At 37.5% G+C, this 21,521-nt stretch overlaps 1 protein-coding gene across 1 annotated transcript; it reads right to left on the bottom strand.

Annotated features, from left to right (window-relative positions):
• Positions 1-3,922: 3,922 nt before the first annotated feature.
• Positions 3,923-20,512, bottom strand: LOC111149994 (glycine N-phenylacetyltransferase-like). Its single transcript, XM_022507295.1, is given in 7 exon segments — positions 3,923-4,325; positions 5,338-5,460; positions 5,959-6,130; positions 6,942-7,068; positions 9,749-9,856; positions 12,793-12,882; positions 20,256-20,512. Coding segments are annotated over 6 exon segments (1,011 nt in total). The 5' UTR covers positions 12,871-12,882; positions 20,256-20,512.
• Positions 20,513-21,521: the final 1,009 nt, after the last annotated feature.

Below are 21,521 nucleotides of genomic sequence, written 5' to 3'. Positions count from 1 at the left end.
TTATTGACAAAGATTATTTCTTACATAAGGCAAGTCTGTCAAGACTGGGAGATGGGGCTGTTTTATCTAATGTACAAAAACCAATACAGAAAGTCAAGGAAAATAAAGAACAGAGGAATATGTTCCAAACAAACAAACAACAACAACAACAACAGAACTAGATAAATCTCCAGAAACCAATCTTAATGAAACATAGATAAGTAATTTACCTGACAGGGACGTCCAAATAATGGTTGTAAAGATGCTCACCAAGGTCAGGAGAGCAATGCATGTGTAAAGTGAGCATTTCAACAAAAAGACAGACTATGTTTTAAAAGTACCAAACAAATCACAATAACCAAACTGAAAAATTCAATAGAGTGGTTCAACAGCAGATAAGATCAGATGGAGAAAAGGATCAACAAACTCAAAGTTAGATCAGTGGAAATCATCTAATCAGAAGAGCAAAAATTTAAAAAAAAACAATGAAAAAGAGTGAAATAGCTTAACTAATTTATGGAACACAATCAAGTGGACAAACATACCTATTATAGGTGTCCTAGAAGGAGAAAGAGAGAATAGTGCAGAAATGTGTTCAGAAAAATAGTGATTAAAAACTTCCCAAATGTGGGGAAAGAAACAGACACTAAAATCCAGGAAACTCAAAGAGAAACAACAACAATAAAAAATTAATCCAAAGAGACCCACACCAACACACATTATAATTTAATTGTTAGAAAGTAAAGACAAAAAATAAAACACAACAAAAGAAAAGTGACTTTTTACAAACAAGAAAACCCTCATAAGACTATAAGCAGATTTTTTCAGCAGAAACCTTGCATGCTTGAAGGGAGTGGAATGATATATTCAAAGTGCTAGAGAAAAATAACTACCAGCCAAGAAGTGCTTTATCCATGAAAGTTTCCTTCAGAACTGGAGGGGAGATAGATTTTGGCAGTCAAACAAACCTGAAGGAGTTCATTTCCACTAGAGTAGGCTTACAACAAATGTTAAAATGAATTTCTTCAAGTTGGAATATATTCAGTACAAATGGAAACCAGAAGAGAGTAGGAGTATCTATACTTATATCAGGCCAAATAGACTTCAAGGCAAAAGTATGGTCAGAAAGAAAGAAGGCCATTATATAATGATAAGAAGGTCAGTTTATTCAAAGAATATAACACTTAAAAAATACATATGTACCCAACAATGGAATGCCTGAATATATAAAGCAGATATTGACAGATCTGAAGGGAGAGATAGAAAACAGTAAAAATAATAGTGAGGGACTTCAATATTCCACTTTCAACAATGGCTAGATCATCCATGCAGACAATCAGTAAAAAAATATTGGATTGGAGCTACATATTAGACCAAATGGACCTAACAGATACATACACATATTCCATCATACAGCAGCTGAATACACATTTCTCTTAAGTGCACATGGAACATTCTCCAGGATAGATTATATGTTAGATCACAAAGCAAGTCTTCACAAATTTTAAAAGATTGGAATCATACACAGAATCTTTTCTGACCACAATGGCATACAACTAGAAATCGATATCAAAGACAAAAACTGGAAAATACACAAATATGTGGAGATTAAACGATATGTTCCTAAACAGTGAGTCAAAAATTCTTTTTAATTAAAAATTTTTTCAGACAAATGAAAAAGGAAACACTATATACCAAAACATACAATGCAGCAAAAACAATTCAAAGAGAAAAGTTTATGATGATAAATGCTTAGCTCAAGAGAAAGATCTCAATCTCATCTCACACCTCAAAAAACTTTAAAAAAAGAAATAAGCATAAAATTAGTAAAAAAAAAGAAAGTAACTACCAGAGCATAAATAAATAAAATGAGACTAGAAAAATAATAGAAAAGATAAATGAGACTAAGGGTCTTTTTTAAAAAAGATAAACAAAATTGATTAACCTTGTTAGACCTACTAAGAAAAAAAGAGAAAAGACTCAAATGAATAAGACCAGACATAAAAGAAGAGAGATTACAATAATGACACAAAAGTGAAAAGAATCATGAGACCACCATGAACAATTAGTAACTAACAAATTGGATAACCTAGAAGAAACTGTTGAATTCTTAGAAACATGCAACCTGTAAAAACTAAATCATAAAGAACTATAAAATTTGATCAAACCAAATACTAGTAAGAAAGCTGAATAATCACAAACTCTCAACAAATAAAAGCTCAGGACCAGAGGACTTCATTGGTGAATTCCACCAACCATTTAAAGAATTAATGCAAACCTTTCTCAAATCTTTCAAAAAATTAAAGAGGAGGATACACCTCCAAACTCATTTTATACGGTCAGCATTATCTTGATACCAAAGTTAGACAAGGATACAATGAGAAGATGCAAAATTCCTAAAGGAAGCCACATTCAGCAACATATTAGGAGGATCATACACCAGGAGCAAGTGGATTTTATCCCTGTATATTAGCCCACAGCTAACATCATACTCAGTGGTGAAAGCTGAAAACTTTTCCTCTAATATTAGAGAAAAGACAGAGATGTCTACTCTTGCCGCTTATCTTCAACATAGCACTGCAGGTTGGGAAAAGAGATAAAAGTCATCCAGGTAAGTAAGAAAAGAGGAAGTGAAATTGTATCTACCAATAACATCATCGTATGTATAGAAAACCTTAAATATTCCACTCCCCCCACCAAAAACCTACTAAAACTAAGAAGCAAATCAGTAGAGTTGCAGAATACAAAGTCAGGATACAAAAATGAGTTGTAGTTCTAGACTCTAACAATTGTGAGGAAGAGAAATTAAGAAAGTCCCATTTATAATAGCAACAAAAAGAAAAAAATGCTTAGGAATAGTTTTAATCAAGGAGGTCAAAGATCTGTACACTGAAAAACTATAAAACATTAATGAAAGAAGTGTAAGAAGATGCACATAAATGGAAAAAGATTCTGTGTTCATGGACTGAAAAATTATTATTGTGCAGATGTCCATTCCACCAAAAGCAATCCTTATTAGGGCAATCCTTACCAAAATTCTGATAGAAATAGAAAAAATAATCCTAAAATTTGTATGGAACCATAAGAGACCCCAAATACCAAAAAGATGTTGGGAAAGAAAAACAAGGCAGGAGATGTTATACTTCCTGACTTCTAACTATGTTACAAAACTATAATAATCAAAACAGTATGATATCAGCATAAAAGCAGACATATAAATTACTGGAACAGAATAGAGAGCCCAGAAATAAACCCATGTATATATGGTCAGGTAATTTTAATCAACTTGGTTGTGGGAGGTCTTTCACAATGTGTGTGTGTATGTGTGTGCGTGTGATCACCACTTTTTACACTTTACATTACAGTGTTATTTGTGAATTAGACCTCAGTGAAGCTAGTTGAGGGTAGGGCAGGGAGAGGGAGGGTAAAGGCAAGAGAGAGGAAAATTATACTACCCTTAGGATAATGTCACATCCTGGCAAAAGTGGCAGGATATGCTTATTAGCAATACCTCGCTTGTAAGATAGGAGATCCAGGAGAAGCAGGAGGGCAGAATGTAGCTGAAAAGAGTATCACTGAGATCCAGAAGTGTAGGAAACAGAACAAGACCGGGGTCTGCTGCAGGAAGGTCTGGCCATGCCAGATCTTCCAGACATGAATGGTTTGAGAACAGGGACTGTGGTGGTTCTGTTGACCTGCTTTGAGAACAAGGACTGTGGTGGTTCTGTTGACCTGGTTTGAGAACAAGGACTGTGGTGGTTCTGCTGACCTGGTTTGAGAACAGGGACTGTGGTGGTTCTGTTGACCATTTGTACTGCTTCTCAGAGCCCAGACAACACACACCACTTTACTGCTGATTACAATTTGTTCTTTCTCCCTGTCCACCCATCCACTTCTCCTGCCACATCAGCCCACCCAACTCGGTCTTGTGCTCAGGATTGCTTCACAGTGGCACACAGTGCCACTGGTTCCAGTTACAGGGCAGGGTGATATGATTCAGACTGTGACTAATTTTCTGTATGATTTTGTTGGTCACGACTGTATGGTAATAGCTAGGGTAGTCAAGTTTGTCCAGAGCATGGTTGTGAACATCCATGAGATAGGAGATGAGACCCTTGCCCCGGTACTCAGGCACAGTAGCCCCCATCCGTATCTCGCCTGTCTGGTCCATCAGGCTCCAAGACAAAGGGGTCCCCTCGGGCCCCAGCAGGCAGAAGGTGGGGAAGGTCCGGATGCAGCGCTCAATGAACCTCTGGCTCCTCTCATTGCCCCCAAAATGCCAGAATTTATTCACCAACGGAGCATGGGTAACATCCAGGGAGGAGAGTTGAAACATCTCTTGGTTGCTGTTGAGAACAAGGAAAAAGAATACCCCAAAATATCACACATACTGTGGAGTATTATTTTTGTTTTCCCCCAAATTGTCTTCAGACGATGCAGAGTGGAGCGGAGTAAAGGCATAGACTCTGCAGCCAGATTGCCTGAGTTCATCATTTTTTTATAAAATGGAGATATTAACAGAGTGGTGCTATTAGTAGCACCTCTGTAAATAATATAAGAGGTATCACATGATAAGTACCTAGGACCCATGCCACACAAAAAATAATTATACAAAAATTAACATTATTTTTGTCAACATTGCAGTGACTTTCCACTTAAGATGGGAGAATTGATAACATCCCTGTTCTACACATAACGGTAGGTAAGCAGAAAATAAGCAAGTGCCTCAAAGCATACACTAGCAAGCTATAAAGCCAGGGCTTGGAATCTTGTAATCCTGGAATCTTTGTCTGTTGGTGTCAGAGGCTCCTTGACCACTGTGGGAGAGCTGAAGCCCAGGGAGGGGCAGTGATGTGGAGTTCGGGCAGCCCCCACCTGACAGAACACTGAAGTCTGAAGACTGCTACAGGGGTGGAGAAGGTTTTGGGAGGTGTCCTGGAAAGAGCCCAGAGTATGGAAGCAGGACATGTAAACATGAGCCCCAGTTATGCCCTTAACCATCCACATGACCCTGACAAGCTGTTTCATCAACTGGACCTGTTTTCCATCAGGAAAATGTGGATAATGTCTCCTCCTTTGTCTGTCTCATGGGATGAACAAGAAATCAAATGAGAGTATAGATTTGGAGGTACCTTTCAGAGGTAAGTTGCAATACAGTGTGAATAAATCTTTTCCAAGTTTATTAACACAGAGAGGGCCATAGGATTGGAGATCTCAAGATAAAATCCCTATATCAGTTTTAATTCTATTCAGGCATAAGTGGAGGGCAATATATAATGTGTTTTGCTCTGAGATGTAATTCATTGCATATTTATGAAGCATCTACTTGATGCTTTGTTGTGGCTCCTGAAAACTTACTGGTGACCACCATGAAGAGTGTCCTCTGCTCTTGTGGAGTTTGAATCGTTGCAAGGGAGGAATCCAACAACAGAAACGTCAATAAATTCACAAATAAGCTGGTTTTGGATAGTGATAAGTGCACTGAGGAAAATAAAAACTGGGTTTCGTGATGAAGAATTATGGGAAGGGGTGGTTTCGGGTTGCTCTGAGGAGAACTCGCTAAGGAAATGACATTGGAGATAATGAGTGGCAAGAATGAAACAGATATGCAAAGATCAGAGGGAAGGGAGATTTTAGGCAAAGAATAAATGCAACAGTCCAAAGGCATATGTGAATGTATGAAATCAAGCCGGAGAAAAAAGGCCAAAGCTGCTGGTGGAAGTAAGCAAGAGGGACAAGATGAAGTCCAAGAGGTGGTGGATAGCAGGTCTTGCTAGGACCCTGAATGTCTGTAATGGGCGTGTGAGCTGAGGAACACTGATGGCTTTTAAGTGGATGAATTGACACAACCCATGTCCAAAAGGATCACGCTGGAAATGGATTGTAAGGAGGCAATAGTGAAGATAGGGGAAGACGTTGGGAGGCCACTTCCACGCAGAAAGATGAGAGTAACCCAGAGTATCTTTTTCCAAAACTCACATGACTTTGCATCTGCCAGATTTAAGAGGTAAGTTCTTTGCCTCCAGCAAGGAAGGGACCAGTTTACTTTCTCTCTCGGGCAACATATACATAATGCCTTGTTGTTGCTCAACCTTGACCAGTTTAACAGCTGCAAGATTTTGTATCACTTCGTTCAGGCTGGACTGTGAACCTAGAGAGGGGTAAGGTGAAGTGAGAAGTAATTGGCTGTGTAGATGCTACAGAAACTTCCTGGTGGAAATATGCAGATCTTAAAGTCAGGCAGTGTTGCTTCTGGGGTCACCATTAACCATGTGACCACGCCCAAGTCACTCTCTTATGCAAGCAGATAATACTAGAAATCCTGACTATATCACTGCACAATCAATGGAGAAATGGTATCATGCCCAGGTATTGGTCTAATACTATGTTTAATTCTTCCCTTGAACCTGTTTTAAGTACTTTCACCGCCCTCTTTTTTTACACATGCAAAAACTGAATAATAGGTACACCACTTGCTCAAATCACAAAGCAGGTAACAGGCAGAGCAAGGATGCCACCTTAGAGAATCTGACCTTGGAGGGTGTGCTCACAGCCATGGTAGTTGTACTTGTGACCTGGAGGTGTTCTCTGGCACAAGCAACTGTCATTCTTATTCTAGGAATGGAAGACCAGAGAGGGAGGGAGCTCTGCTCTCGCACCTAATCCCCCTAAGGGACCCTGAATATGTCTGCAAAAATATATCATGGATCCTTAGCTAACAAGAAATTCCATTACTCACAGTCCCTTGTGTCAAGTCCACAGTTTGCAATGTTTGAATTCTGTTCCACTGAAGAGGTGGAAGCAGCTGAGGCAAAGAATGAACATCAGGCTGAATGGGGTTTGGTAGAGCTTCCTACCCCTACAAAGGCTGTAGGGGAATGTTCTCAGGATGAAAAGTGACCCTGCAGGAGTAGCCATGAATAGTCATAGAAGCCAGCACACATCCCAGATCCCAAACTTACTTTGGATCTGCAAATGTTGTTTCCAGTTGATGACACCCGATGCGCCAAGGAATTCTTGACAGTTTGGGGGATTCTTAGAATAGATTTGGTAGGTGTTGGTGTGGTGATCAAAATCATCTGTCATTTCCTGTTTGGTTAGGTGATGTAAAATAAATCATATTGATTATACCCAGAGATTAGAATACTTTGCCTTAGTCTGTCATTATACTGTGCTATTTTATAAACTTATAAATATTTGATATTTTTCTTGATGTACTACCATTATTCCTGAATCATTTACATCATGAGAGCAAGTCAGGGATTTAATCACTCAATTTTTGGTTAAGAAAAACTTGCTGAACTAGGTATTTATATGGTGTGTTACAATTTCAAATCAACCAAATGTGCATTGGTTTAGAAAACATTCTTCTATGATTCTGTAATCTTCAGGAGAAAGAAGGTATTACTGTCAAAGGCAAGTTTTCTTTGAAAGAGCAAGTCTTATTCTATTTAAGAGTCTCAAAGAAAAAACAGTCTCAGAACCAATGGATTATAAACGTAACAATGTTGAAATTGACACAGGTAACCTTGTATTAGAATTTTCACTTATATATGACATAGCTACATGAATTAAAGACACATGATGTCTTTATTTTTCCTTTTTAAAAAAATTTAAATTTTTAAGTATAACAAATATGCAGTGTTATATTAGTTTCATATATTTATAATGAAATATAAAATATATTTTTTATAAATATAATGATTCAACAAATTTGTTAGTACATTACTCAGTGCTCATCACAATAAATGTACTCTTAATCCCCTTCACCTACTTCACCCATCCTCTGGCAACCACCAGTTTTTTTTCTGTATTTAAGAGTCTGGTTTTTTGTATGTCTCTTTTTTCTTTGTTTATTCATTTGTTTTGTTTCTTAAATTCCACCTATGAGTAAAATCATATGGCATTTGTCTTTCTCTGACTGACTTATACACTCTTAAGTCCATCTACATTGTTGTAAATGAAAAGATTTCATTCTTTTTTAATGGCTGAGTAATTTTTATTATATATATAATATATATTATATAATATTATATTTATATGTAAAGTTATCTTTATATTATAAAATCATTTTCTTTATTTATATATTGATAGACACTTGGATTGCTTCCAAATCTGGGTTGTTGTAATAATCTTGCCATAAACATAGGGACACATGTATCTTTTCAAATTAGTATTTTCACCTACTTTAGGTAAATACCCTATATATACATACATATATATTGGGTAAATATGCAATAGTGGAATTATTGGATCATATGGTAATTTAATTTTTAAGTTTTTTAAGGAACCTCCATACTGTTTTCCATAGAGACTGCACTAATATACATTCCCAACAGTGTTAGAGTGTTCCTTTTATTCCACATCCTCACCAACACTTACTTCTTGTGTTTTTTCATTTGAGCCATTCTGACAGGTATAAAGTGATATCTCATTGTGTTTTTATTTTGCATTTCCCTGATGATTAGTGATATTGAGGATCTTTTAAATGTGTTGGCATCTGTATGTCTTCTTTGGATAAATGTCTATTTAGGTCCTCTGCCCATTTTTTAATTGAGTTATTTGTTTTTTTGGTGTTGAGTTGTATAAGTTCTTCATATATTTTGGATATTAACACTTTATTTGACACATGATGTCTTTAAAATGTAAACCATAATGCACTATTATTTTTTAAAAAATAATTTGCATTCCCCCAAAAATTGAAACACAAAATTTGTTCAAGAAGTTCTTCTCAAAGTTAACAAATCAGAGTTCAGGTTATTTGAAGATGGAGGGAAGAGTCAGGAAACAACTACCCAACAAGGGTAGAATAGCTAGAAAGTGCTACTCAGAAATGCACTCATAGCTTCATTTTTCAGTTCAATAATTAATGTAAATGTCTTCATTTTTGTATCCTGTTTAGTTCAAAAGCACTATACATTTAAATTTTATTTGAAAATTTTTGTATTAAAATGACATTGTATGATTACACATTTTGTATGCATACATTTTTACTTTATATTTTCCAATATGCTTATATTTGTCTTTGAATTATATTCAGCACTTAGTTTAAGTGATCTTTAAAATTTGACACTGAAAATACGTTCCCAAATACAGGCATTGTGGTTTGTTCTTTATATTTTCTTAACTTTCTTCATATTTAGCTCTACACATTTTTAGGTGTTATGTTTTTCTGTTTAGAATGCACCCTCTATTCTTGTCAGTCTGCCAAAAACCTATTTATCTTCAAAATACAGTTTTGCTGAACTGTCTGCCTATAAGCCTCTGATCCTCTATGTGCATACCCTGACATCTGTGGTTTTAACCGTCTCTTAGACAGTGTTGCTGGTATCTTATATGGTGTGTGTTTCTATATGTTTTTGTACATTTTCACTCCATTTTGTAATTTATTCCTTTATCTGTCTTCTGTGAACTTCTTGAGGACAGCAACTCACTTACCATCAAACAATTCATTTCTTTTTTTTTTTAAGATTTTATTTATTTATTTATTTGACAGGCAGAGACACAGCCAGAGAGGGAACACAAGCAGGGGGAGTGGAAGAGGGAGAAGCAGACTTCCAGCTGAGCAGGGAGCTGGATGTGGGTCTCGATCCCAGGACTCTGGGATCATGACATGAGCCAAAGGTAGACGCTTAATGACTGAGCCACCCAGACAACCCTCACACAATTCATTTCTGTATCCCCTGGGTCTGCCACATTGCCAGGTGCATGGTAGGCACATAGCAAATAAGAACACAAAAGTGTACTCATTCTACATCTGGCACCTTACCGCCTCCTGAGGTCAGATAACCACTGTTGTAAAGTCAGGCCACTTGTCCACCAGGGCCTTTAGCTTGAATGGGTTTCTTTGGTTCATGTGGAAGACAGTCCCATAAACCTGCAGCATCCCAAGAAAGTCAGGGAGTCAGCTTATTAGGAAAGCATGGTAAAGTAACTTATTTGATCAGGACAATGATTATTTCTATGAAATCAAGGTGATAACTGATAAGCATGTGGTTCAAATCACCTTCAGATTCCACTTCATTACTCCAAATAGAAATAGGTTTGGGGAGTCAAACCATGAACATTATATGAATAGAGTTAAATATCCAGATAAACAAATTAATTAAAAATCATCCACTATCACACTGTAGAACTTAGTATTATATCTTTCCATTTTATTTCATTTATTGACAAATACATAAATTTTTAAGCAATGAAATTACCTAATGTATATTAGTTTACCACATATCCCCTCCAGACACACAGTATACTATGGGCATATTTCCATGTCAATAAATACCAATCTATATAATCATTTTTAATGACTGTATAATATCCATCATAGGAAAGAACTCCAGTTCAATTTTATTTTCTACATCTATTAAGAGAAGATCATCTGGCTTTTTTCTTTAATCTATTGATACAATGAAATACACCGAATTTTAATGTTGAACCTGCCTTGGATTCTCAAGATAAATTCCCCTTGGTTATAATATATTATCCTTTTGATATATTGATGGATTTGACTTGATAGTATTTTGTTGAGGATTTTTGGGTATATGTTCATGAGTAATATTGTTTTCTAGTCCTCTCTTTTTTAAAACAAAATCCAGGGGCGACTGGGTGGCTCAGTGGGTTAAAGCCTCTGCCTTCAGCTCAGGTCATGATCCCAGGGTCCTGGGATGGAGCCCCGCATCAGGCTCTCTGCTCCTCGGGGAGCCTGCTTCCTCCTCTCTCTCTCTGCCTGCCTCTGCCTACTTGTGATCTCTGTCTGTCAAGTAAATAAATAAAATCTTAAAAAAATAAAATAAAATCCACTTCTGGTTTTCATATTAGGGTAATTCTGGATTTATAAAATGAGTTGCGAAGTGTTTACTCCTCTGATCTATTCTGCAAGAATTTGCATAGAATTGATATTATTTCTTCCTTACATGTGTGGTAGAAATTGCCATGAAAGCCATATGAGCAATGGTATTTTCTTTGTTGGAAAATTTTAAATTATGAAATCAGTTTCTGCAATTCATACAGGATGATTTAGGTTATATTTTTCTTCTTCAATGACTGTTGGTAATTTGTACTTTTCACAGAACATAACCTGCGAAATCTATGGGCACAGTATTGATAATGGTATGTCTCTATTATCCTTAAAATGTTTATGGGATTGGTATTAGTGTCCCTGTTTCATTCCTGATCTGATTTGTGTCTTCTTTCTGCATTTCTGAGTCAGAAGTTTATCAACATTATTGATCTTTTCAATGAGCCAGATTTGGTTCATTTTCTTTTTTTTTTAAAGATTTTATTTATTTATTTATTTGACAGAGAGAGAGATCACAAGTAGGCAGAGAGGCAGGCAGAGAGAGAGGAGGAAGTAGGCTCCCTGCTGAGCAGAGAGCCCGATGCAGGGCTCCATCCCAGGACCCTGAGATCATGACCTGAGCTGAAAGCAGAGGCTTTAACCCACTGAGCCACCCAGGAGCCCCTTGATTAATTTTAATTGATTTTCTCTTCTCAAATTCATTGCTTTCTGCTCTTATCTTTTATAATTTCCTCAATTCTCTTTGCTTTGAGGTTAATTTGTTCTTCTTTTTCTGATTTTTCAGGTAGAAACTTAAAGTGCTGATTTCAGATCATTGTTTTTTTTCCTTTCAGTAAAGCGCTTAATGCTATATATTTCCCGCTTATCACTGCTTTAGCTGCATCCCCAGACTTTTGATATGTTTTGCTTTCATCTTTATTCAAATATTTTCTGATTTTTCTTGTGACTTTAAAGTATGGTTTATTTAGAAATGTGTTGTATATTTCTTAAATTTGGATGTCTTTCTAGATACCTTCCAGGGTTTTTTTAAAGTTTAATATCATATTGTTGAAGGACATACTTGTTACAATTTCAGTTCTTTATAAAGTCTTAAGAATGTGGTCTATGTACACATTCCATGTGAACTTGGAAAGAATGTGTATTCTGCTATTGTTGAGGGACGTACTCTGTAAATGTCAATTAAGTTGGTTCATAGTATTTTTCAGGTCTTCTATATAGGTTATAGGTTTTCTGTCTATTCTATAAGTTATTCAGAGAGGAGTGTTAAAAATGTTTAATTACACATGTGGCTTTATCTATTTGTTCTTTCAGTTCTATCCATTTTTGTCCTATGTCCTTTGAGCCTCTGTTGTTAGGTTTATACATTTCAGCATTTTTAATGCCTTCATGGTGAATTGATACCTTTATTAAAATGCAATGACAGTCTTGATCCCTGGTAATATTCTAGTACTTTGAAACATATATTATTGCCTCCCCCCCAAAAAACCCACCTCTTTATATACAAGATCATTGATCTATTTTTAAAACATATTTCTATCTCATCCCATATTAAACATAAGCTTTTGGGGTTTGACAAAATAGAAATTGGCCCATCCTTAATTTCAAAGAAAAATCATAATGGTTAACTTCTGTCAGGCACTCAGTTTAGAAAAAATAAGTTAAACATTAATGTGCTAGTTCAGTCAACTGTGCAATTCTGGCAAATCTTCCAGTTATATAATTCTTGGAATGGCACAAAGAGATGTTTTGGGTCATTGCACAGCAAAGATCATAGTGGATTTAAATCATATGATTGCCACTCACTAGTGGTGTGGTCAAGTCCTAAAACTGAGTTCCTCTTTGGTTACATGGGTATAACAGACTTGCCTTCCAGTGAGGTGATGTAAGCTAAATGAGATGTAAGACAAACAAGTGCCTGGTACAGAGTAGGTGCTCAGAGAATGTTTGTTCTCCTCCCTACTTCTTTCATAGGCAGTTGCCAGTACTTTTAGTTCCCTCTAAAAATGTTCTGTTACCTTTAAGGACTCTGGGAGGCTCTTCCTCAATGATTTCTCTAGCATCTGCAGCACTTGTGGGCCTTGTAAGTAGAACATCTTACCCTTAACCTAAAGAGAGGATCAAGAAATATCAAGGAATGAGAAGTGATGGAAAACATACAAAGACCCAAAACAGACACAGCAGGTAATTCTAGCTAATGGTCAGGCCTTCATTCTTGCTGTTTACTTGGTGCCCCATTCACTGAACTCCTCACTAAATCCTAGGAAGAATAAGACTGGCAGAAAGCACAGGTGCATACTTCCAAAACTATTTTCCTTTAACATTTTCTAACCTTTAAAAATCTGTATGAAATTTTTATTTTAACTTTTATATCATCCAGCATACCAATAATTAAGGATACACTAAGATTATCATATATAGTATCTAAACATGCATGAACATCTTTTTTTAAAAGATTTTATTTATTCATTTGACAGAAAGAGAGATCACAAGTAGGCAGAGAGGCAGGCAGAGAGAGAGGGGGAAGCAGGTTCCTTGCTGAGCAGAAAGACTGATGCGGGGCTTGATCCTAGGACCCTGAGATCATGACCTGAGCTGATGGCAGAGGCTCAACCCATGGAGCCACCCAGGCACCCCAACATGCATGAACATCTTAGAGATTAAGTTGCCCTCCTTGACAAACCTGAGTCTGCCAGCTAGAAGCTATAGGATGTTGGGCAAATTACTCAACTTCTCTGTGCCTTGGTTTTCTCGTGTATAAAATGCCAGTGACTACATGCCTGTCCCATAAAGTGGTTGTGCCAGTTAAATAAATCAATACATGTTAGGTGCTTTGACCAGTCCATTTGAGCAAATGCTTTTAGTCCTCTTGAGAAAACATGTAAAGGTACATTTGCATGATCATATAGTAAGCATATGTTTAACTTTAAAAAACTGACAGACTATTTTTCCAAAGTGGCTGAACTATTTTATATTCCCTTAGCAGTGTTTGAGTTACATTTGGTCCTCATTCTCTCCAGCACTTCTCCAGATGATTTTCTTATGCAGCCATATTCAGGAATCATTGATATAATAGGTAACAGATAAAATCCTTAACAATACCCATCACAGGTCAGATAAAGGAAGATAACTAGGCTCATCCCATCCTACAAACACAACTAGGTAAATATCAAATCATCCTAAATACCCCAGAAATCAACCAGAAGATGGGCAGAACAAACTCCACAACCAGAAAGAGAGAAGAGGCCACACCAAGGAAGGTAGAAGTGTGGAGATGTGGTTCGGGAAAAAATGGATCAAGGATGCTGTGTAAGGGAGGGAGCCATGGTCTCAGAGAAAGATGAGTGAGAGAGCAGGGGACGGGGGGGAACACATGGGAATGTACAAGGAGAATGTTTGTCCAAAGTCATTGGCTTGAAAAATGAGAGGGGTTGATTTTTGTGAACTCTTGCAACAAGTGGAGCTTACAACCTGGAGTTTTAAAGATCAGCAGGCCCAGCTGGCACCATTTTCCTACCCCATACTTGGCTTAAATACAGAACCACCTGTGGGAAGCAAGTCAGCACAGACACCAATCTGCTTACACCAAGGTCAACCTCCGTGCACTCTGGCAGGACTATCCTTCTTAGTCAAATTTGCCTTGGTCCAAGCATGACGGTCCCCTCCTCTAGAAGACCAGCACAAACCTCTGCCCATACCACATCTCCTGACTAGGGAGTCCTGCAGGATCTCAGTTCTGGTAGAGTAGGTATTAGGTCTCATTTCACAAACAGACCAGAACACACCTAGTTAAAATTCACCTTCAGGATGGGGACCAAACACTACCCTATGGATGCAAGGACCCTCTGTCGATGACTGGCATGAAGGATAGAGCAGCCAAAACAACAACAACAGAATAATGCGGCACATACCAGAGACATTCCCTGACGTATCGGACCCTGTACACTACATTACCTCTTCTTTATAACGCCATTACTTTCAGAAGCAAGAGACATAACTGGATTTTCTAATACAGAGAGAAAGGCAGAGACTTAGACAAAATGCCAAGATGGAGGAATTTATCCCAAATGAAAAACAAGATAAGGCCACAGCCAGAGATCTAAGCAAAGCAGACATAAGTTAACATGTCTGATGAAGAATTTAAGGCAACAACCATAAGGATACTTGCTGGACTTGAGAAAAAAATAGAAGACATCCTGATGGAAGACCCTTACTACAATCAGAGAAGAAGAATACAATAAACAAGACTGGAAACAGGCTTGATGCATTGAACAGTGGGCTGGAAGAAATAGAGAAATGAAATAGTGATCTAGAAGACAAAATAATGGAAAATAATGAAGTTGGACCACAGAGTGAAAGAATAATTATGGAACACAAAAATAGACTTAGGGAAATCAATGACTCCATCAAACATAATAACACTTGTATTATAGGAGTCCCAGGAGAAGAAGATAGAGGAAAAGGGGGCAGAAAATTTATTTCAAGAAATAATAGCAGAAAACTTCCCTAATCTGGGGAAGGAAACAGACACCCAGGTCCTGGAGGCACAGAGGACTCCCATCAAAATCAACAAAAGCAGGCTGACACCAAAACATAATTCAAGTAGCAAAATACAGTGATAAAGAAAAAAATCTTAAAAGCAGCAAGACAGAAGCCATCCTTAACTTACAAGAAAAACTCATAAGACTACCTGGAGATTTCTCAACAGAAACTTGGCAAGCCAGAAGACAGTGGCTGATATATTCGACATGCTGAATGGGAAAAATCTGCAGCCAAGAATAGTCTATCTAGTAAGGCTATCTTTCAGGATGAAAGAGAAATAAAGAGTATCCCAGACAAAAACTAAAGGAGTTCGTGACCACTAAACCAGCCCTGAAAGAAATATTAAAAGAGACTCTTTAAATGCAAAGGAGAGACCACAAGTAACAAAGACAAGAAAGGATCAGAGAAAATCTCCAGAAACAACAACAACAAGTAATAAAGTGGTAATAAATATATATGTATCAATAATTACTTTGAATGTAAATGAAGTAAATGCTCCAATCAAGAGACACACAGTGTCAGAATGGATAAAAATCAAGAGCCATCTATATGCTGCTTATGAGAGACTCATTTTAGACATAAGGACACCAGCAGACTGCAAATGAGAGGGTGCAGAATCATCTGTCATGCAAATGGATGTCAAAGGAAAGCCTGAGTAGCAATACTTAGACGAACGAGACTTTATGGATTTTATTTATTTATTTATTTATTTATTTATTTTTTGAGATAGAAAGAGAGAGAGTGGGGGGAGGGGCAGAGGAAGAGGAGTAGGAGAAGCAGACTCCCCATTAAGCAGGGAACCTGAACCTGGAGTCATGATCCCTGGGATCATGACCTGAGCCAAAGACAGATGCTTTTCTGACTGAACCACCCAGCTGCCCCCAAACTAGACTTTAAGACAAAGATTGTTAAACGAGGCAAAGGAGGGCATTATATAATTATAAAGGGGATAATCCAACAAGAAAATATAGCAGTTATAAATATTTATGCACTAAACATAGGAGCACCCAAAAATACAAAACAACAACAAACATAAAGGAACTAATTGATAATAACACAATAATAGTAGGGGACTTTAACACCCCACTTACATCAATAGACAAATCATCAAAAAGAGAAAATAAAAAGGGGAACCCTCTTACACTGTTGGTGGGAATGCAAGGTCGCGCAGCCACTTTGGAGAACAGTGTGGAGATTCCTCAAGAAATTAAAAATAGAGCTTCCCTATGACTCTGCCATTGCACTACTGGGTATTTACCCCAAAGACACAGATGTAGTGAAAAGAAGGGCCATCTGTACCCCAATGTTTATAGCAGCAATGGCCACGGTCGCCAAACTGTGGAAAGAACCAAGATGCCCTTCAACGGATGAATGGATAAGGAAGATGTGGTCCATATACACTATGGAATATTATGCCTCCATCAGAAAGGATGAATACCCAACTTTTGTAGCAACATGGACGGGACTGGAAGAGATTATGCTGAGTGAAATAAGTCAAGCAGAGAAAGTCAATTATCATATGGTTTCACTTATTTGTGGAGCATAACAAATAGCATGGAGGACAAGGGGAGTTAGAGAGGAGAAGGGAGTTGAGGGAAATTGGAAAGGGAGATGAACCATGAGAGACTATGGACTCTGAAAAACAATCTGAGTGTTTTGAAGGGGCGTGGGGTGGGAGGTGGGGGGAACCAGGTGGTGGGTATTGGAGAGGGCACGGATTGCATGGAGCACTGGGTGTGGTGCAAAAACAATGAATACTGTTATGCTGAAAATAAATTAAGAAAATTTTTTAAAAGAGAGAAAATAAACTAGGAAATAATGGCTTTGAATGATATATTGGACCTGATGGACTTAACATATATTCAGAACACTCCAACCTAAAACAGTAGAATACACATTCTTACCAAGTGCACATGGAACATTCTCCAGAATAAATCACATATTAGGTCACAAAACAGACCACAACAAATACAAAAAGATTGAAATCATACCGTGTACCTTTTCTGACCACACTTTGAAACTAGAAGTCAACCACAAGAAAAAAAAAGACCACAAATATATGAAGGCTAAACAACATGCTAGTAAACAATGAATGGATCAACCAGGAAATCAAAGAAGAAATTTTTAAAATACATGGGAGACATATAAATGAGAATACAGTAGTCCAAAACTTTGGGGATGTAGCAAAAGCAGTCCTAAGAGAGAAGAATATAGTAATACAGCCCTACCTCAAGAAGCAAGAAAAAAATCTCGAATAAACAAAATAACTTTACATCTAAGGAGCTAGAAAAAGAATAATAAATAAAGCCTAAAGCCAGCAGAAGGAAGGAAATAATAAAGATTGGGATAAAAATAAATGATATAGAAACTAAAAAACAATAGAGTAGATCAATGAAATAAGGAGTGGATTCTTTGAAAAAAATTGATAATTTCCTTCATAAATTAAACATATAAAGCATAAAATAAGCATAAAAAAGAAAAAAATTAATAAAATTGGTAAACCCCTGGCCAGACTGATACATGAATTCAGGAAAGTCACAGGATACAAAATCAATGTACAGAAATCTGTTGCATTTCTATACACCAATAATGAAGTAGTAGGAAGAGAAATTAAGGATTCAGTCCCACTTACAATTGCACCAAAAACAATAAGATACCTAGGAATAAACCTAACTGAAGAGGTGAAAGACCTGTACTCTGAAAACTATAAAACACTGATGAAAGAAGTTGAATGGCACCAGGGTGGCTCAGTCAGTTAAGCATCTGCCTTTGGCTCAGGTCATGATCCCAGAGTCCTGGAATCCAGCCCCAGTTCGAGCTCCCTGCTCAACATGGAGTCTGCTCCTCCCTCTCCCTCTGCCCCTCCCCCTGCTTGTGCTCCCTCTTTCAAATAAATGAATAAAATCTTTTAAAAAAAAAAAAGAAATTGAAGGAGACACACACACAAAAAAGGAAAAACATTCCCTGCTCATGGACTAAAAGAACAAATATTGTTAAAATGTTTTTACTAGCCAAGGTAATCTATACATTTAATGCAATCCCTATCAAAATACCAACAATATTTTTCACAGAGCTAGAACAAACAATTCTGAAATTTGTATGGAACCACAAAAAGACCTAGCCAAAGCAACCTTGAAAAAGAAAAGCAAAGCTGGAGACATCACAATTCTCTATTTCAAGTTACATTACAAACTTTAATGATCAAGACAGTATGGTACTGGCACAAAGACAGTATGGTATTGTCACATAGCTCAATAGAAGACAATAGAAAACCAAGAAAGGAATCCACAACTCTATGGTCAGTTAATCTTTACCAAAACAGCAAAGAATATCTAGTGGGAAAAAGACAGTCTTTTAAAAAAACAGTGTTGGGAAAATTGGACAGCAACATGCAAAAGAATGAAACTGGATCACTGTACACCATACACAAAAATAAATTCAAAATGAATTAAAGACCTAAATGTGAGACTAGAAACCAAAAAATCTAGAGAAGAAGATAGGCAATAGCTTGACATCACCCATAGAAACTTCTTTCTAGATATGTCCCTGGGGGCAAGGGAAACAAAAGAAAAATGAACTATTGGGATCTCATCAAAATAAAAGTCTTCTGCACAACAAAGGAAACAGTCAACAAAACTAAAAGGCAATCTGTGGAATGGGAGAAGATAATTGCAAATGGTATATCTGATAAAAGGTTAGTTTATTAACCATATACCAAAGAACTCATAAAACTCAACACCCAAAACATGAATAATCCTATTAAAAATGGGCAGAAGACATGAATAGACAATTTTCTGAAGAAGATATACAGGTGGCCAACAGGTACATGAAAAGATGCTCAATAGCACTGATTATCAGGGAAATGCAAATCAAACCTACTATGAGATGTCACACTTGTCAGAATGACTAAACTCAACAACACAAGAAACAACAGGTGCTGGTAAGGATGTGAAGAAAGGGGAACTCTCTTGTATTGTTGGTGGGAATTCAAACTGGTGCAGCCACTCTGGAAAATGGTATGGAGTTTCCTCCAGAAGTTAAAAATAGAATTACCCTATGATCCAACAATTGAATTATCAGGTATTTACCCAAAGAAGAAAAAAAAATACTAATTCAAAGGATACATGTACCTCTTGATGTTTATAGGAGCATTATCTACAATAGCCAAATTTTGGAAAGAGCCCAAATGTCCATTGACTGATGAGTGGATAAAGAAGATGTGAACACACACACACACACACACACACACACACACACACACACACTGGACTAATACTCAGCCATCAAAAAGAATGACATCTTGCCATTTGCAATGACATGGATGGAGCTAGAGAGTGTTATGCTAAGGGAAATCAGCCAATCAGAGAAAGAAAAATACCATATGATTTCACTCATATATGAAATTTAAGAAACAAAACAAATAAGCAAAGGGAAAAAAGAGAGAGGGAGAAGCCAAGAAACAGAGTCTTAACTATGGAAAACACACTGAGAGTTACCAGAGGGAAGGTGGGTGGGAGGATGGGTGAAATAGGTGTGATGGGGTTTAAGGAAGGCACTTGCTGTAATGAGCACCAGGTGTCATATGCCAGTGTTGAATCACTGTATTGTCCACCTGAAACTATTATTACACTGTATGTTAACTAATTAGAATTTTAATAAAAACTTTAAAAACCACAGTACCTTCAAAGCAGTAAAGCAAGATTTGTAGAGCTAATTCCGAAGGCAGGCCAAAAGACTGAGGTCAAATTGTATTTCAATAAATGCAATTCTCCAAGGGACTTACAATGTGGAGTTTTACCCAAGCCCATGTTATCCTAGAAAATAGCAACAGTTAAAGAAATCCCTCCATCTACTTTGTGTTCCTGGAAGGGCTTACCCCAAGGAATCTTACTTCCTCCCACCTGCCTTAGTGAGACTCACTGATGCGTCGCTTGCTTACCTATGACAAGGCCAGACACCAATCCTCCAAATTCTCGATCTCTGCCTTATAAATGATTAGCTGAGCTGTGAGCCACACACTGATAGATCAAAACAAACTGCTTGTTAATCAATGTTGGTTAAATGTCTCTTCTTCCTCTAGACTGAATCAACATACAACCCCTTCTTAATAGCCCCTACCAAGAATAGGCTAAACTTGGATAAAACATTCTCTGAGCTATATTGGTCCTGCCCCTTCTACTTCCCACTTCCCCACATGGGATTTTCCAGCCCTGTTTACTCTTCATAAATGATTAGGTTGACTGTTTATCCTCACTGATCCATCCAAAGTTTGTATAAACTTTAATTAAGTTTCTGCCCCCTACACAGGACTCTGGACTTTGTGCCACCCTCAGCCTGAGCCCTCACTCGCATGCAGAAAAACACTCCATGAGCTTTGCTTACTCCTCTCTATTAAAGAATAGCTCTTCTCTGACTGACCTTTAGTTGTTTTTAGATCCTATGGCCTGATGAAATTGATCTATTTATCCATTCACTCATTTAATCACTCAATAAATCTTGATTGAGAGCTCACGGTAGTGGCTTTGTAAGGCATCACCCCAGCTAGACTGAACTGTCTTTCCTGGAATTCCCTTCCTTGCATGGTTCTAGCTAGAGTGGGCCACATGAGAGGTTCCTAAGAGATATTTGGAGGACAGAGTCACAGCAGCAGGCATTTAGTTGCTAACTCCATGACATGAGGCCTTGCTGGGCTGGCAAAGTGCTTCAACGTCCCCTAGGTTTGGCTTCAGCTTCTCTGCCATAGGAACCAGGGTGTTTAACCCCCTAATGAAGAAACCTGTCCTCTACAGGACATACAATCTACCAAGGTCAGAGTCAGCAAGAACTGACAAGATTTCCATCCCTATGAGCTTCAGTTTTAACATGGTGGGAAGTCCTTGTATAAACTAATGTTTTGATTTTTTTTCTTTTTTTAACTTTTTAAAAAATTTATTTTAAGAGAGAGAGAGAGACAGAGTGAGAGAGAGCATGAGAGGGGAGGTCAGAGGGAGAAGCAGACTCCTCATGGAGCTGGGAGCCCAATGTAGGACTCGATCCCAGGACTCTGGGACCATCACCTGAGCCGAAGGCAGTTGCTTAACCAACTGAGCCACCCAGGCTCCCTGTTTTGATTTTTTCATATGTGCTCCCTTTTCCCCAGGTTCTTGTCAGTTATTTGGTTCTTGCCAGTGAAGCAGTCCCTGCACTTAACCTTGAATTCCTTTCA

Source organism: Enhydra lutris, unplaced genomic scaffold (genome assembly GCF_002288905.1).
Source record: "Enhydra lutris kenyoni isolate GAN:26980312 unplaced genomic scaffold, ASM228890v2 scaffoldscaffold22, whole genome shotgun sequence".
Lineage (NCBI taxonomy): Eukaryota > Metazoa > Chordata > Mammalia > Carnivora > Mustelidae > Enhydra > Enhydra lutris.
Note: the sequence above shows the minus strand (reverse complement) of the source record. Positions and strands in the feature narration are given on the sequence as shown.